The sequence below is a fragment of the Macrotis lagotis genome, chromosome 1 (genome assembly GCF_037893015.1).
Source record: "Macrotis lagotis isolate mMagLag1 chromosome 1, bilby.v1.9.chrom.fasta, whole genome shotgun sequence".
NCBI classification, from domain to species: domain Eukaryota; kingdom Metazoa; phylum Chordata; class Mammalia; order Peramelemorphia; family Peramelidae; genus Macrotis; species Macrotis lagotis.
Window position 1 is genome coordinate 278719854 of NC_133658.1, and position 15851 is coordinate 278735704.

The 15851-nt window shown below is 39.8% G+C and overlaps 1 protein-coding gene across 1 annotated transcript; it reads left to right on the top strand.

The window, feature by feature from the left end:
- Window positions 1-8277: 8277 nt before the first annotated feature.
- On the top strand, window positions 8278-14528 carry EDF1 (endothelial differentiation related factor 1). The gene is made up of 5 exons (XM_074210655.1): window positions 8278-8515; window positions 11203-11254; window positions 11707-11867; window positions 13073-13166; window positions 14279-14528. The coding sequence occupies exons 1-5, from the start codon at window positions 8438-8440 to the stop codon at window positions 14338-14340; spliced, it is 447 nt and encodes a 148-aa protein (XP_074066756.1). The 5' UTR covers window positions 8278-8437; the 3' UTR covers window positions 14341-14528.
- The last annotated feature ends 1323 nt before the right edge of the window (window positions 14529-15851 follow it).

Sequence of the window (15851 nt, forward strand, 5' to 3'; positions counted from 1 at the left end):
TGTGTAAACTCTTAAAACAGGAAGAATGTCTCTCCTATTCAAGCTCTGTTGTCATCTACATCCCCCCATGGAAACATGCAACATTCAGTCATCATTCTCTCCACTAATGAGAAGAGTCTTATTATGCAAATGATCCAGGCCTGAACCCTGTGTTACTTATATAAAAATAAAATAAATCTCTGATTCAGGAATGATAGAAAATCTCAATTCAAGTAGAGAAGCAATGTTATTGTTGAAGCCTACTCTCATCAATCTCTAGGGGGTGCAGGTATGGGGTAATCACAGGGCATCTACAGAGATGGATTTCCTCATATGTCTGTTGTTCCCAAAAGAGCTTCCATTATACATTCTAAAATTGATGTGCATCTTCACAGGCCTAACCTTCAAAGGATAGCTTAACCAAAGAGGTTGTTACAACATAAATAGCAATTTTTTTAATATTAAAGAAGAGAATGCTAAAACCTTTTTAAAAAATAGTCTTGTATTGTACATCTTGTTACATTGGGACATCAATTTCTACATAGTATGTACCATTTTTCTGCTCTATATGGTATTACAAGGGAAGTGGAGGTATCATCAAACAGATGTATTGGTACCTGATCCAACAGATCAGTGTTACCCTGGTAGTACTTTTCCCTTGACAGAAAAAGGCACCAAGCTTTCCCCCCTTATAGAGTATGAAGTTGCATCCATTTTCAAAGTACTTTGTGATACACTATACAGCATTATAATTGGCTCTTCTTTGAAAATCTGATCCCAACATCAAATATCAAAGATTCAAGTCATTCCTTGTTTCTAAATTATATTGCTCTTGACATTCTACAAAAAAAGGTTGTGATTAAGTGGACTAACTTAAAGACTTGGACAGGGTCTCTGTAGATCAGCTTTTTAATCAGAGCTGAAGTGAAAAACATATCACAGATCCATGTTTATATTTTATTCTTGGATGACATCTTTTGTTAGTATTTATGTTGAGCAATGTACTGAGGGGTCAACTCAATTGATCTCCCAACTCTCGTAAGAGATATTGTCAAGTAAGAGAATATAGAAAAGGAAAACAAAGAACATTATAGAAGAGTTGTGCTTCAAGTTTTTTGGTACTATTTGTCATTCTTCTGCAATTACCATCAAACCATTCTGCTTTGCTGCATCTTGAAATGTTCTCTAACTTGTGGCATCCCCGGCAAATATTACCATAGTCAGGGTGTGCTCCCCCAAAGAAGATGGGCCTTTATTGCCATAGATTCTTGAGAACAAGTAGTCTAACTCCTATCTGAACAGGAATCCCCTGGAGGATGTTATAATAGTGATATGAGTCTATGAATTTTTAACTATGAGTTAATGTGTTTCCTCTACTAGGGATCATTCTCTGAGGCATAGGAAATAGCCTGGAACCCTGAGAATACCCCCAACTGTTTCTCAAATCTGGTGGCTAGAATGGGCCCATAAAAGAATGAGAGACTATTCAATATTGTATTAGAAATGTTAGCATCAGCAATTAGAGAAGAAAAAGAAATTGAAGGAATTAGAATTGGGAAGGAAGAGACAAAACTCTCACTCTTCGCAGATGACATGATGGTCTACCTAGATAATCTCAAGAAATCATCTAAAAAACTACTGGAAACAATTAGCAATTTTAGCAAAGTTGCAGGTTATAAAATAAACCCCCATAAATCCTCAACTTTTCTATATATGTCTAGCAAGAAACAGCAGGAAGAGCTAGAAAGAGAAATCCCATTCAAAGTAACCTCAGGCAGTGTAAAATATTTGGGAGTCTATTTGCCAAGACAGACTCAGAATCTTTTTGAAAACAATTATAAAACACTTTTCACACAAATTAAATCAGATTTAAATAACTGGGCAAATATCAACTGCTCGTGGATAGGGAGAGCTAATATAACAAAAATGACAATTCTACCAAAACTAAACTATCTGTTTAGTGCCCTACCAATCAAAATTCCAAAAAATTACTTTAATGAGTTAGAAAAAATTGTAAGTAAATTTATATGGAGGAATAAAAAGTCAAGAATTGCCAGGAGCTTAATGAAAAAAAAAATGCAAACGAAGGTGGCTTAGCACTACCCGATCTAAAATTATATCATAAAGCATCAGTCATCAAAACTGTTTGGTATTGGCTAAGAAATAGAGTGGTGGACCAGTGGAATAGACTAGGTGTAAAAGCAGGAGAGGAGTATAGTAATCTGCTGTTTGATAAACCCAAAGAGTCCGGCCACTGGGATAAAAACTCCCTCTTTGATAAAAACTGCTGGGATAATTGGAAGTTAGTATGGAAGAAACTTAGATTAGACCAACACCTCACACCCTTTACCAAGATAAGATCCAAATGGTTACAGGACATAGACATAAAAAACAATACTATAAGTAAATTAGAAGATCAAGGACTAGTCTACCTGTCAGATCTATGGAAAGGGGAACAGTTTATGACTAAAGAAGAGTTGGAGAACATCACTAAAAACCAATTAGATGATTTTGATTACATTAAATTAAAAAGCTTTTGCACAGATAAAACCAATGTAATCAAGATCAAAAGAAAAGTAGTAAATTGGGAAACAATCTTTACAATTAATGATTTTGACAAAGGACTCATTTCTAAAATATACAGAGAACTGAGTCATATTTTTAAAACAAAAAGCCATTACCCAATTGACAAATGGTCAAAGGATATGCAAAGGCAATTTACAGATGAGGAGATAAAAGCAATTCATAGCCATATGAGAAAATGCTCTAAATCATTATTAGAGAAATGCAAATTAAAGCTTCTCTGAGGTACCACCTCACACCTCTCAGATTGGCCAGTATGACCAGGAAGGATAATGATCATTGTTGGAAGGGATGTGGGAAATCTGGGACACTGTTATACTGTTGGTGGAGCTGTGAACTCATCCAACCCTTCTGGAGAGCTATTTGGAACTATGCCCAAAGGGCAACAAAAATGTGCATACCCTTTGACCCAGCAATACCACTACTGGGTCTATACCCTGAAGAGATGAGGAAAAAGGGTAAAAACATTACTTGTACAAAAATATTTATAGCAGCCCTGTTTGTGGTGGCAAAGAATTGGAAATCCAGTAAATGTCCTTCAATTGGGGAATGGCTTAGCAAACTGTGGTATATGTATGTCATGGAACACTATTGTTCTATTAGAAACCAGAAGGGACGGGATTTCAGGGAAACCTGGAAGGATTTGCATGAACTGGTGCTGAGTGAGATGAGCAGAACCAGAAAAACACTGTACACCCTAACAGCAACATGGGAGTGATATTCAACCTTGAAGGACTTGCTCATTACATCAATGCAACAATTGGGAACAATTTTGAGCTGTCTGCAAAGGAGAGTACCATCTGTATCCAGATAAGGAGCTGTGGAGTTTGAACAAAGTACAAGGACTATTCCCTTTAATTTGGGGGAAAAAAACAGATATCTTATTGTCTGATCTGGTTACCTCTCAGAATTCTGTTCTCTTTAAGGATATGATTTCTCTCTCATCACACCCAATTTGGATCAAGGTACAACATGGAAACAAAGTAAAGACTGATGGAGTGCTCTCTGTGGGGTGGGGGTGGGGCGAGGGAAGCAAGATAAGGAGAAAATTGTAAAACTCAAATAATATCTTTAATAAAAAAACAACAACAACAACAACAAAAAGAATGAGAGAACAATGATCTCTTTCTTGGTTGAAGCTGCCTCAGTATCAGTGAACTTGAACTTCCTTGGTTTTGTTTTAACCACTCTAGGGCTGGGAATTGATTTACTAGGTTGTGGCTTGAGAAACTTTTTGTTGTTGTTCATTTGTTTCCAGTCATGTTCTATTCTTCATGTCCCTATTTGAGTTGTTTTGGCAAAAACAGTGAAGTGCTTTGTCATTTCCTTCTCCAGGTCATTTTACAGATGAAGAAACTGAGGCAAACAAGTTTAAATGATTTGCCCAGGGTTGTATAGCTAGTGAGTGTCTGAGGTCAGGTTTGAACATTTCACAAAACCAACATCCTCTATGCTGTGCCTATGCACCTCTGGAGAAACCCTTGCATCTGAGTTTTCCACATTCCCAAACTAGGAAGGTCAAAGTACAAATATAATAATAAATAATTTTATTTATATACCTATTTAAGTTTACAAAGCACTTTCTTCACAAACATCTTGTTATTTGTGAATGATGGTTATTTATGGTGAAGGAAATAAAGACTGACAAAGAACATGACTTTTCCAGTGGTGTGACAACTAATGTGTCAGTGCTATAAAGAGTAAACACATGTATCTCACTACCTTTATAGTTTAAGTTTGGGTCCACTTTCCCTGGGGACTTGGTATATGCAAGGGAAGAGTATTTCCCAAGTTTTTGGGAGAGATGGAGAAATTGCTTTGTATCAACTATTCTTGTAATTTCAATTTAGTAAACTTTAAAAAACAAACAAAAAACCCACAAAAGCTAATAGAGTTCAACTGTTATAATGAGGAGTTTATGAATGATAGCACTAGAAACTTTAATTCAAGGCTTAAAAAGGGCAAGGAGGACATAATAAGAATCTTCGGTTTGAGGTATAACCCTCATTTTCTGTTTTACTATTGTTAAGGGATTCCCTAAACTTGTTTTTTTAGCTTTCATATTTTCCAGAAACACTGATCTCAGAGTATCTAAGAGTCCCTGAATGCTTTGAGTTGGACATAAGTGGTTGCAAGTTGAATTCACTGTGTGTCCTTGGGAGTCAAGACAGGCACCAGTCAGTCTGCACTTGACTGAGAAACTGCTTGTGCAACTTGGACCCTTGTAGGTATGCAGACCATCATATCTTCATGGTCTACAAGTTCCCAAAGGAAAAGAAGGCTAATTTTGCCATTTCCTTACTCCTCTTTTTTGGGAGAGTTTTTGTTTTGGGAAGATTTTCCCCTTCCATACCACTCACCTTTAATATAGGATTTTTATTTTCTCTCCTTTCTTTGTTGTACTGTCATAAACAAACAAGCTTCTGTATGAAATCTATGCTTGCTTAGGGTCCATATACATGTTTATTTCTCTTGTAAAAAATCTAATTGCAATGCAGTGTCTCATGGGCTTGTGAAAAAGTTTTTTTGTTAACAGGTATATGGAAATGTCCATTTTATTTGATGGTAGGTTCAGAAAAAAATTTTAAGCAAAAAAATTATTACACAAATTGTAACATAACCAGATATTTTCTTGCTTTGTATGTAATTAAAAAAATTTTTTTAGGTTTTTTTTTTTTGCAAGGCAAATGGGGTTAAGTGGCTTGCCCAAGGCCAGACAGCTAGGTAATTATTAAGTGTCTGAGACTGGATTTGAACCCAGGTACTTCTGACTTCAGGGCCAGTGCTTTATCCACTGTGCCACCTAGCCACCCCTAAAATATTTTTAACCTTCAGAGAAAGGCTGTTTCTGAATGTTTCTTCTAGTAATAGCAAGCATTAAATTCTGATTTTACAGTTAAATAGAAAAATGTTTCCACTGATTTAAGTTGAAAAAAAGAGTATCAGTATGAATCTGTCATCCATTGTTAGGAATGTATAAATATCTTCCTGTACAAAAATACAAAATAAATTATATGTATGCATAGATAACAGTAAACCATTACTTCTGCCCCTGATGAACATAAGGGATTTTCTTAAACAACAGCCTTAACTTCAGTAATTATCTCCAACTGACTCCTCTGAAGGTAGTCCTCTGTTCTGAGTCATCTCTTGCATCACATCATAATGTTCATAATGATAGACCACAAGTCTAGAAAACTAGGCCATGCCAACTCCCATGTCCCCAATCATGCCACCTATCCCCTCCCATGCCAGATCTCTTCTTTTCTTTGGAAATTTCAGTGACTACAATTTTTAAAGTAATCAATGGGAAAGCTATGTGAGTAGTATCCAGCAAAACAATTCTTACATCTTTTAGTCAATTGTTCTTTTTTTCATATTCTCAAAATCTGAGTATGACATGTTAATTTATCTCTAAAGAGCTCTGTGAAAGTTGTTCAACCATCATTGATCCTTGAGCTCCTGCATTCTTTGCAATGGCCACTTCAAGGACTTTCAGTGTCTTTTCATTATTTTTATTCCAAAATTTTTTTTAATCTTCATTAATTGGATCTGATTTCCAAGGCTTCAGGTATGCATTAAAGCCTTGCACAACTAACTTCATGGTGATTCTTCTTCAAAGCCTGCACATATAGTATTTAGTGCATCAGTAATTTAATCTTTCTTTTTATTCATTTCTATATTACTTGTTTCACAAAGCTTTATTATAGTTACTTCATTGGGAAGTTTGGCCATGTATTCATATTTAACTTGCTTTTTTGTTTTTGTTTCTTTGGAGAGGCAATCTGGGTTAAGTGACTTACTCAGAGCCACACAATTAGTTATCTTGTATTTTTCTTAGGTACTAGAAGTAATCTTTAACCATTAAATGATTTCTTGAACATGTTTTTCAATTTGGGATTTCACCCCTTTCTTTCAAAAGCATGCTATTCTTGGGGAGGCTAGGTGGCGTAGTGGACAAAGCACTGGCCCTGGAGTCAGGAGTACCTGGGTTCAAATCCGGTCTCAGACACTTAATAATGACCTAGCTGTGTGGCCTTGGGCAAGCCACTTAACCCCTTTTGCCTTGCAAAAACCTAAAAACAAAAGCATGCCTTCCCAACTTTTCCAAAGACATGACTTTGAACATCTTTAAGATTCAGAGACAAACTCTCTTCTCCAAACCTTCATTATCAATGAAATAGTCATATTTTTGTAGTATTTTATTGACATATTAACTTGGAGATTTTTCTGCAACAGCCTCCACACCAATTTTTATCCTATTCCAAATCAGTATGTTGAATGATTCTTTACAGATTATCTTCAGAAATGATGGTCATGGGCATTTGTAATTTCAAGAGCAAATACAATAGATGTTAGAGAGCTTCCTTTCATTTAATAGAACATAGGCATAGAGAATGATTATTTTTACTTATAGAAATAACTGATTATAAGGGGTTTCTTCCTTTTGACTTCTTTGTTTAGGGTTTTTTTTTTTTTAAGGCAAACGGGGTTAAGTGGCTTGCCCAAGGCCACACAGCTAGACCGGATTTGAACCCAGGCACTCCTGACTCCAGGGCCAGTGCTTTATCCACTGTGCCACCTAGCCGCCCTCTGTTGACTTCTTTGTGAAGAACTGGGTAGACAATGAGACATTCTCTGCAATCTTGAATACAACTCCACCCAACTGGGAAAGTTTATTTATTTTTTATTTAAGGGTAAAGAGAATCTAATGTAGGTGAATCCTGGCCCATTGTTCAACTCTGGAAGGTCTTCCTGACTAGGGCCCCAGCACTCTATGCACCATGCTGCTTCCATGATAAAGTGCTGAGCTTACCAAAAAAGAGCAAATATAAAGCCTGCCCTCAAGGAGCTTACAATCAAGTCGGGGAGCCAACATACAAACAAGATATATTCGGGGCAAAGTGGAAGCAAGAGAAGGTAGTGTCATCGTTAAGGGGACTCCCGGAGAGGCTTCTTGAAGAAGGAGGCCTTTGGGCTGAGACTTGAAAGAAGCTGGCATAGAGTAAGGTTTTAAAAAAAAAGAAATAGTTGGTCAAATGGTTCTAAAGCCTGCGTCCTTTGAATATGTGATGAAATTGGGGCAGCTAGGTGGAGCAGTGGAGTCAGGAGGACTTGAGTTCAAATCCATTCTCAGACTTAATAATGACCTAGCTGTGAGACCTTGGGCAAGCCACTTCACCCCATTGCCAGGCAAAAACAAAACTTTTAAAAACATGGGACTGGGTTAATTTGTCCTCCTTCTGGCCTGTGTCACCTTCGGGCCCCCATCCCCCTTCCCACTGTGCTCCCTCCCCGCCGTCCTCTTCTCAGGCGCAGATGGTGTGGGGCCCTGCACCGCTGCTGGGCCCTTCTCCTGTTGCCATGTCAGGCTCCTGGAAGCCGGATGCCAGGCTTCCCTGTCTCTGGCGAGCCGGCGGGAGGGCAGGCGTCGCGCACGCAACACGGGGGAGGCCGGAGCAGGCGCAGCTCCCAGCGCCCCCCGCGCGGGGAGGAAGCGGACGTACGCGTCCTGGTCTTTGTAGTCTCTTCTCCGGCCTCGGCGGCTCCCCGAACTGCATGCCGGGACCGGTAGTTTCGGCCCGGGCGCTGCCTCGGCCCCTTCCAGGCGTCTCCTCCGGCCGGCCCCGACTCGGACCGGCTCCGACTTCCGGGAGGAAGCCGCCGCCTCCTTCTCTCGTCATTGGCCGACCGGGGCCGAAAGGGGCGGCTGGCGGCCCGAGGGGGCGGAGCCCGGCCGCCCGGACCGCGCAGGCGTGGGCCGGCCAGCGGCCGAGCAGAGTCGCGAGCGGTCGAGGCGGGCGGAGCGTCGCGGCGCGCTGCTCCCCGAGTCCGGCGTCCCCGAGAGCGGAGACTCCCCCTTCAGCCCCCCGCTATGGCCGAGAGCGACTGGGACACGGTGACGGTGCTGCGCAAGAAGGGCCCCACGGCGGCCCAGGCCAAGTCCAAGCAGGTACGGCCCGCCGGCCGCCGCGCCCCCACTCGAGCCCGAGGCTCGCCAGGCCGCGCCGCCTCCCCGGCCGCCGCGGGCTCCCCGAACGGCCGGGGCTCGCGGGGCTCCAGGCCGCCGCCGCTGAGTCACCGGGCCCGATTCCTCGTGCGGGCTGGACGGCGCTCCCGGGGCGCACAAGAGGAGGATCCCGGCCTGGGAGCCGGGGCCCGCCAGGGCGGGCCTCCGTGGCATCGCACGTCGCGGGGCCCGGGGAACAGACCTCGGGGTCCCGGTCGGAGCTCCCCGGGGCGCCTCGGTAAAGTGAAGGGATGGCGCGGCGTGGCCCTAGGAGCCCGAGTCGGAGCCCGGCCCGAGAAGTCGCGCCAGCCGCCTCCTGGCCGCAGGGCCCTCTGCTGGGCCCTGGAGAGATAGATAACGCCGGCCCAGGGGCACCGGGGGCCCTTGGTGGCACGAAGGGTACTAGCGTGTTTTCTGTTTTCGTTCACGAAATGGTCTGCAAGCGTCTGACTTCACCTCGGGGGGCTTCTCCGTCCCCAGGTGCCCAGCCCGCGCCCAAGGGCCGCTGCCAGCCGCGGCCTTCCCCTCTATGAAAGGGGATCGCACACCCTGACAGCGCTGTCGGGAGTTGTTGTGCTTTGTCGGACGGTTTAGTGAGTCATTGTGTCCAGTCCTTCACCAGAGAGCCTTCCGGAAGGGCCTGTGGACAGCAAACACACACATTGCTGATGGTTCATAGTCTTTCCAGTCTAATGGTATCTGACAGACCTTGAACAGTGTTGGTGTAGCACGGGAGAATTTAGGGACAGCCTCTCCTTGAATATGAGGATAGAGACCTAAAGCCAGTTTTATCCCTGTTTCATCATAATTTTTTTTTAGTTTGTTTTATTTTTTTGCAAGGCAAACGGGGTTAAGTGGCTTGCCCAAGGCCACACAGCTAGGTGATTATTAAGTGTCTGAGGCCGAATTTGAACTCAGGTACTCCTGACTCCAGGGGCCGGTGCTCCATCCACTGCGCCGCCTAGCCGCCCCCCTTATCATAATTTTTAAAAAGTTATTTGGGGTGGGTGTGTGGCTTGTATGTGCCTCCAGGGAAGGTTGACTAATGGGGGAAGCTCAGTGTTAAAAGTTGGAAAAGCTGCTCATTAGCGGCATTCATCACCCCACCATGTAATCTAATGTTTGGCAGCTTATTCCTATCTCTTTGATCCTTTGACCTGGATAGAGGAATTGCTGATTAAGGAGGATTTTTGTTGGTGCTTACAATCCGAATCTTTACTAGAACTCCTTAATATTCAAAATTCTCCTTAATGGGGCAGCTAGGCAGAGCAATAGATAGAGCACCCGGCCTAGAGTCAGGAGTACCTGAGTTTAGATTCGGCCTCAGACACTTAATTACCTTGGGCAAGCCACTTAACCCCATTGCCTTGCAAAAAATCCTAAAAAAAAAAATCTCCTTAATTAAGAAAGACTAACCACCTTCTGTTGCAGAACTGTAGACTACCATAAAGAAAACTCAGTTAAATTTTTCTTGTTCCAAGTATAGGAAGGGAAGATTAGCAATCTTACAGAAATCCAAATCAATTAGCTTATATTTCCATATTCTGTCTTTGCTTCTCACTTTTGCACAGATTAGCCTCCATGCTTTGATTACTCTTACCTCTTTAAATCTATTTCTTTATGATTCCTAGCTCCCTTCAATTTAACTTAGCTGTTATCCCAGCCCTTTGTGGATTCCTTTTCCCCCTACCCCCAATTATTTTGCATTATCTCTGGATTTGTTTTTTCCTTAGCACAAACAAACTCCTTGAGGGCAGGGACTTTGCTGCTTTTTTTTTTTTGGTAGTAGAGACTGGGATATAATATTTTGCTTAATGAATTTAATTAGGAGGCTGGCCTTTAAAGGTGTCAGGAAGGAGAGTATATAATTTTTATTATTACTTTGTATCCTAGAAACTAAAAATCTTCAAGAAAACAATTTTTTTTGTCTGTAAGACTAGATAAGGATGTCTGATATTGTTTAGGGTTAGTTTGACCTGAGTTGATTTGAATTTTGTTCTAGTGACTGCTAAATTGATTTTATTACAAAGAAGAAAATAATCCAGAAGCATTTAAGATTGTGTATAACTGTCAAAAGAGTTAACCAGAATATACATGCTGTCTTTTCTTGTTCATGTTCTATATGTTAGCAACTTTGAGTTTTACCAAAATATATATTATCAAAATGTTCAGAGGTCTCAAGAAGATTTTAAGATTAAAATCTACCAATCATTATTTCTTTAGAAAGAATTCATGTTCTTTTGAATATTAATGAATATTTTTTTAGAAGAGGAACAAGTCTCATTTTCTAAGATTCTAACATTTCAGTGTTATTTGACTGGAGGTCATTGAAAAATCTTTTTTGGTGTTTTCACCAGGTCCACGTTTATTCCACCATCCCCCCCCTCCAAAGCAATTTCTCTTTCATATGATAGCACATTTTTGGGGACTGCCAAAGTACATGCTTATGGAGAATTTTCATATCAGCAGCTTTGGCTATTTAACCAAATATCATTATTATGTGTCAGTTTTCTAAAAAAAAAACAGGAGTCATTAGGAAAGGGCAGATTGTCTAATGGTAGCTTAAATGATTATGTGCCAGATGCTGCAAGATCTAATTTTGACTCAAAAATATCTTCTGATTTTTATAGGCCATCTTAGCAGCTCAGAGGAGAGGAGAAGATGTGGAGACTTCCAAGAAATGTAGGTGCTTTTTAAGTCCCAAAAGGAAGTTGTATATTGGAGGGGGGGGAGGAGCACAGGAGCTCCCACATCTCTTTCTACCTCTTGGGAACTTCAAATGAGAAGTTAATATTACTAATTCATGACAAAAGAGCTATCTAAACTTTAGACAGACCTTAAGGACTTCGCATCTGAATTTCTGATGTGCCTGGGTAATTGTATTCTCCAGAGCTACAGGAAATAAAAATGTGGTCATATTAGAGCCATTTGCAGAGGTAGCTTTGATTGGATTACCATGTTTTTACCCACTTTGGTACTCTAGAAAGAGTCTTTTGACTGTCCAGTTTTACAGTGGTAAAAACATTAATATTAGCAGCTAGGAAGCTCTGAAATCTGATTTGCCATTTTGAAAAAGTTTTCCTTATGCTTTCTTTCAATCCTTTTTTGAACCTTCTCTCTTGTTTTGTGCATAGGGGCTGCTGGCCAGAACAAACAACACTCCATCACAAAGAACACAGCCAAACTGGACCGAGAGACTGAGGAACTTCACCATGATAGGGTCACTCTAGAAGTGGGCAAAGTGATCCAACAGGGCCGACAGAGCAAGGGAATGACACAGAAGGATCTGGCCACAGTAAGTACTTAGTAGCTATAGCTTCATCTAAATGGTTACAGGTTTTAGAAGAATAGCTGTATTGGTATTTGAGTATTTGTTGAGCACAATGAATAGACAGTAGAAAAGTCAGTGTGTTTTTCCTTGTTGAATTGAGACTTCTTGAAATCAAGATGAAACATTTAGTCCAGTTATAATTTGCTTTTGCTGCTTTGTGAATTTATCACACATAGCATATTACATGGTTTCTTCTAATTGGTCTCTTCACTTCTTGGTTTTCTCTGCAGTTTCTTTCTTCTATACAGTTGTCAAAGTAATCTTCTTAATTTTAGATCTTAGCATATGAAAAAGCTTTCCAACTCAAAAACCCCTCTAACCACATTGTCCCTCCAAACTGTGCACACTTGGATTTAAGACCTTCCACAACCTGATTAGAACAGAGTTTAGTTCATTTTATTCCCCTCCAAATTCAGTGTACAGACCTCCTACCTTTGTTTCTTGTACACACTGCCTCCTTTTCTCTGCCTCTCACAATCCTCATCTTCCTGCAAGGTTAAATTCTTGAAGTATTCCCTATTCTTTTACCTCTTTCTTGTTAATGTACTTTCCTTCAGATAACCTTTTCTTGCTCTGTGTCTTATCATCCCAGGATAGAGATTCAGCATTATTGAAGGTAGAATTAGTTTTGTTTTTTGTCTTGGTGTCTGCCTGATATGTCAATGGCTTGCGCATAGTCGACATGAAATGTTTGTTGAATTGAGTAGGTCAGTGCCAAGAATCCCATGATCATATTGGTGTTCTTGTATACAGCAACTCAACTAGAGTGCTTCTGTTTCCAGTGTTTTGGGTTCTTTTATCTTACAGACTTATCTAGAACCAAAAATGCTGTAGTACAATGGAAAGAACAGTAGCTCTGCCTGGAACCAGACAACCTAGGTTAAAATTCCACTTCTGATATTTACCTAAGTGATATTGGGAAAGTGACTTAGGCCTGCATTTCCTCATTTTTATAGTGAGATGTTTAAACTAGATAACCTTTGAGGTTCCTTTCAGCTCTTAGATCTATGACCTGAAAGTTTACCATAGCTCCTGAATATTGTCATGCCTTCTGTCAACTCTTAATGCCTTTTGAAGAACATGATGGAATTTGTAGGATATATTGACTTGTTTCTTTCTGAGAATTTCCTGTACTGAACTGATGTGTTTAAAGCACATCTTCTCTTTAGAAAATCAATGAAAAGCCCCAAGTTATCGCAGACTATGAGTGTGGACGGGCCATTCCTAATAACCAGGTCTTGGGAAAGATCGAAAGAGCCATTGGTGAGTATATTTTGTGTGGATCATTATATTATAATGTGTAAACTTGGAGACAGTTATTTTCCTTGAGATACCCTTAAACCTAACTACAGGAGAAAAATAAAGTTAATGGGGGGTGGGAGGGAAAATAGGGATAGGTTTTTTTCTTTATGTTTAGAGGTGGTAACTAATTCTATGAATATATAATTCTTAATTATATAATATATAATTTGAATATATAATTCTTCTAAGAACTATATTTAGAAATTATTTGGAAATTAACATAATTGGCCTTCAACCTAACTTAGGGTAAAGTTTGAGAGACTTTAGGGAATGAGAGGAAAACTTGTCACACGATAAAGTCAGATGAAAGAGTAGTACCTTTCAGTTTTCTACCCTTTGAGATTTCTCTTTTAAAACTTTTTCCTTGTTATTACTCTCCAAATCAAAGGCTTCATTTGGAGGCTAAGGGAAAAGAAATCTCATTCTAAGACCCATGATTCTCCTTCCTGTCATCCATAAGCTTTTTGCAGAGGCCTCTGGATGGTTAAACCAGGATCATTTTCTTCACAACTGAGCTCTGATGTTGATGACCCAAATAAATTTTCATTTCATAGCTAAAGAGAAGTCCATTGCTACTCATGATAGAAGTGTCTTCATCTGACCACAATGATGAATGATAGTGAAAAAGTAATCAGAATATTTTCTTGTAGTTCTTCAAAAGATGTTCTGAAGAACTGGCTTATTAGTGTTCAAATTCTTCTTAAGCTCAGAAGTGACCAAGGACCTTTTAAACTGGCCATGGGATAATCAGTCCAGTTGCTTATAAGAAATGCCTCAACTACTTTAGACTGATTAAATAAACAGGCAAGATGAAAAATAAAAGCTCCTCTTGTTTTCCTATATTTTTTAGCGGGGAGTGAGCATGTACAACATATTAGCATAAATTACTAGTCTAGTAAGGCAGGGAGCCAGAAGAGTGAAGTGATAGTTGCAGGAGGGCTAAGAGCCTTTGGCTGTTTTCGAGGTCTGATGTCCAAAAATGACATGCTGAGCTACTTAACCTTTTGTTTTATCTGAGAGCTGTCTAAGCAGAGGGTAGGGTGACTTCAGTGGGCTGACTCTTCTTATTCTAGGTCTCAAGCTTCGTGGGAAGGACATTGGAAAGCCACTTGAGACAGGACCAAAGGGGAAATGAACACAAAGCCTCGAAATCAGTTCGTTCAGACTGATCTCGTCTGGCGGGTTCTTCTTCACCACCAGAACCAATGTGTCTCTTCACATTGCCAAGCTGAACACAGGGGTATCAGACTTGTTTGGGGGAGGAACCTTCCAAATCTATACCTGCTGTAAAAAAAAACAAAAAACAAAACCTTGCAAATTAAATGATTCTCCTGACTTTTTTTTCCCTTCCTTTTGTGAAGATTGAGGAGCCAGAACTAATAATCCTCTTAATTTTATCAGAAAATGTTTATCTATCTAGAAGCAGTTATAACTTTTTGAGGCATTGGGGCATATGTTGAAATGGGATCAATTTAAATTAATGTGTAAGGGTTAGTGTGGAGGGGGTTATATCTGTTTGGCATCTTAGGGATTTTGCTCCCTGTTTTGCAAAGGGTGCAAATGTGTCACCAACTTAAGTGACCTCTGTTCACCCTAAGCCTGCATTTTCAAGAGAAAATAATAAAAATTTGTTATCCTTCTTGTTTGTGGCAAAGAGTTACTTTTTAGTTTGCTGAAGTCCAGCCCTTCTCAGAATCTGCTACCAGAGTGTGAAAATATATTTAGACCTTCTCCTAAGAAAACACCCAGTTCATTGTGTTTTCAGTAAGATCTGGTCTGAACTTAAGATTGAAAAGAGCTCTTTTTCTGCAGCAGAACTGTCTCAAATTGACCTTTCTAATAAGTAGTGTAGTTGGAGGGCTTCAAAATGTAATGGCCTAAGTTTTGTTTTTTATTTATTTTTAAATTTTTTTGTAAATAATACTTTATTTTTGCCAAGTACATGTAAAAATAATTTCCAACTATCTTTTTTTATAAATGGTATTTTTTCCAATTACTCATAAAGATAATTTTCAGCATTTTTTTATAAGATTTTTGAGTTCCAAATTTTTCCTTCCTTTCTCTCATCCCCTCCCCAAGGTGACAAGCAATCTGATATAGGTTATAGATGTGCAATCATGTAACTACTTTCACATTAGTCATGTTGTGAAAGAAAAAAAACAAAAAAAATGGAAACCCATAAAAAAAGTGAAAGTAGTATGTTTCAAACTGCATTCCATAGTTCTCTTTTTCAGAATGTGGATAGCATTTTTTATAATGAATCTTTCAGAATTGTCTTGAATCATTATATTGCTTAGAAGAGTAAGTCAGTTATAGTTGATCATCAAATTATGTTGCTTTTATTGTGTACAATGTTCTGGTTCTGCTCACTTTATTCAACATCAGTTCATGTAAGTTTTTCTATTTTTTCTGAAATCTTACCTGCTCATCATTTCTTATAATAGCACAGTAGTATTATTTACAATCCTACACCACAGCCTGTTTAGAATGGCCCAAGTTTTTAAGGTGATGGATCCAGATATCTGCCAAGAATATAACCTGTTTTGATCTTCAAAACTTTTCTGCTCAGATAAATCTTTTCTGGTAGGAGGTAATATGATATGTGTATAAGAACAACTGTTCTCCCCTTCCAGATGAATTTACATT

Excerpts from the sequence above, each read along its gene's own strand:
- EDF1 (XM_074210655.1), top strand. The coding sequence starts at position 8,438 with ATGGCCGAGAGCGACTGGGACACGGTGACGGTGCTGCGCAAGAAGGGC. Across the intron at positions 11,868-13,072 it reads CACAGAAGGATCTGGCCACA|AAAATCAATGAAAAGCCCCA; the intron begins GTAAGTACTTAG and ends TCTTCTCTTTAG. Across the intron at positions 13,167-14,278 it reads AAAGATCGAAAGAGCCATTG|GTCTCAAGCTTCGTGGGAAG; the intron begins GTGAGTATATTT and ends TTCTTATTCTAG.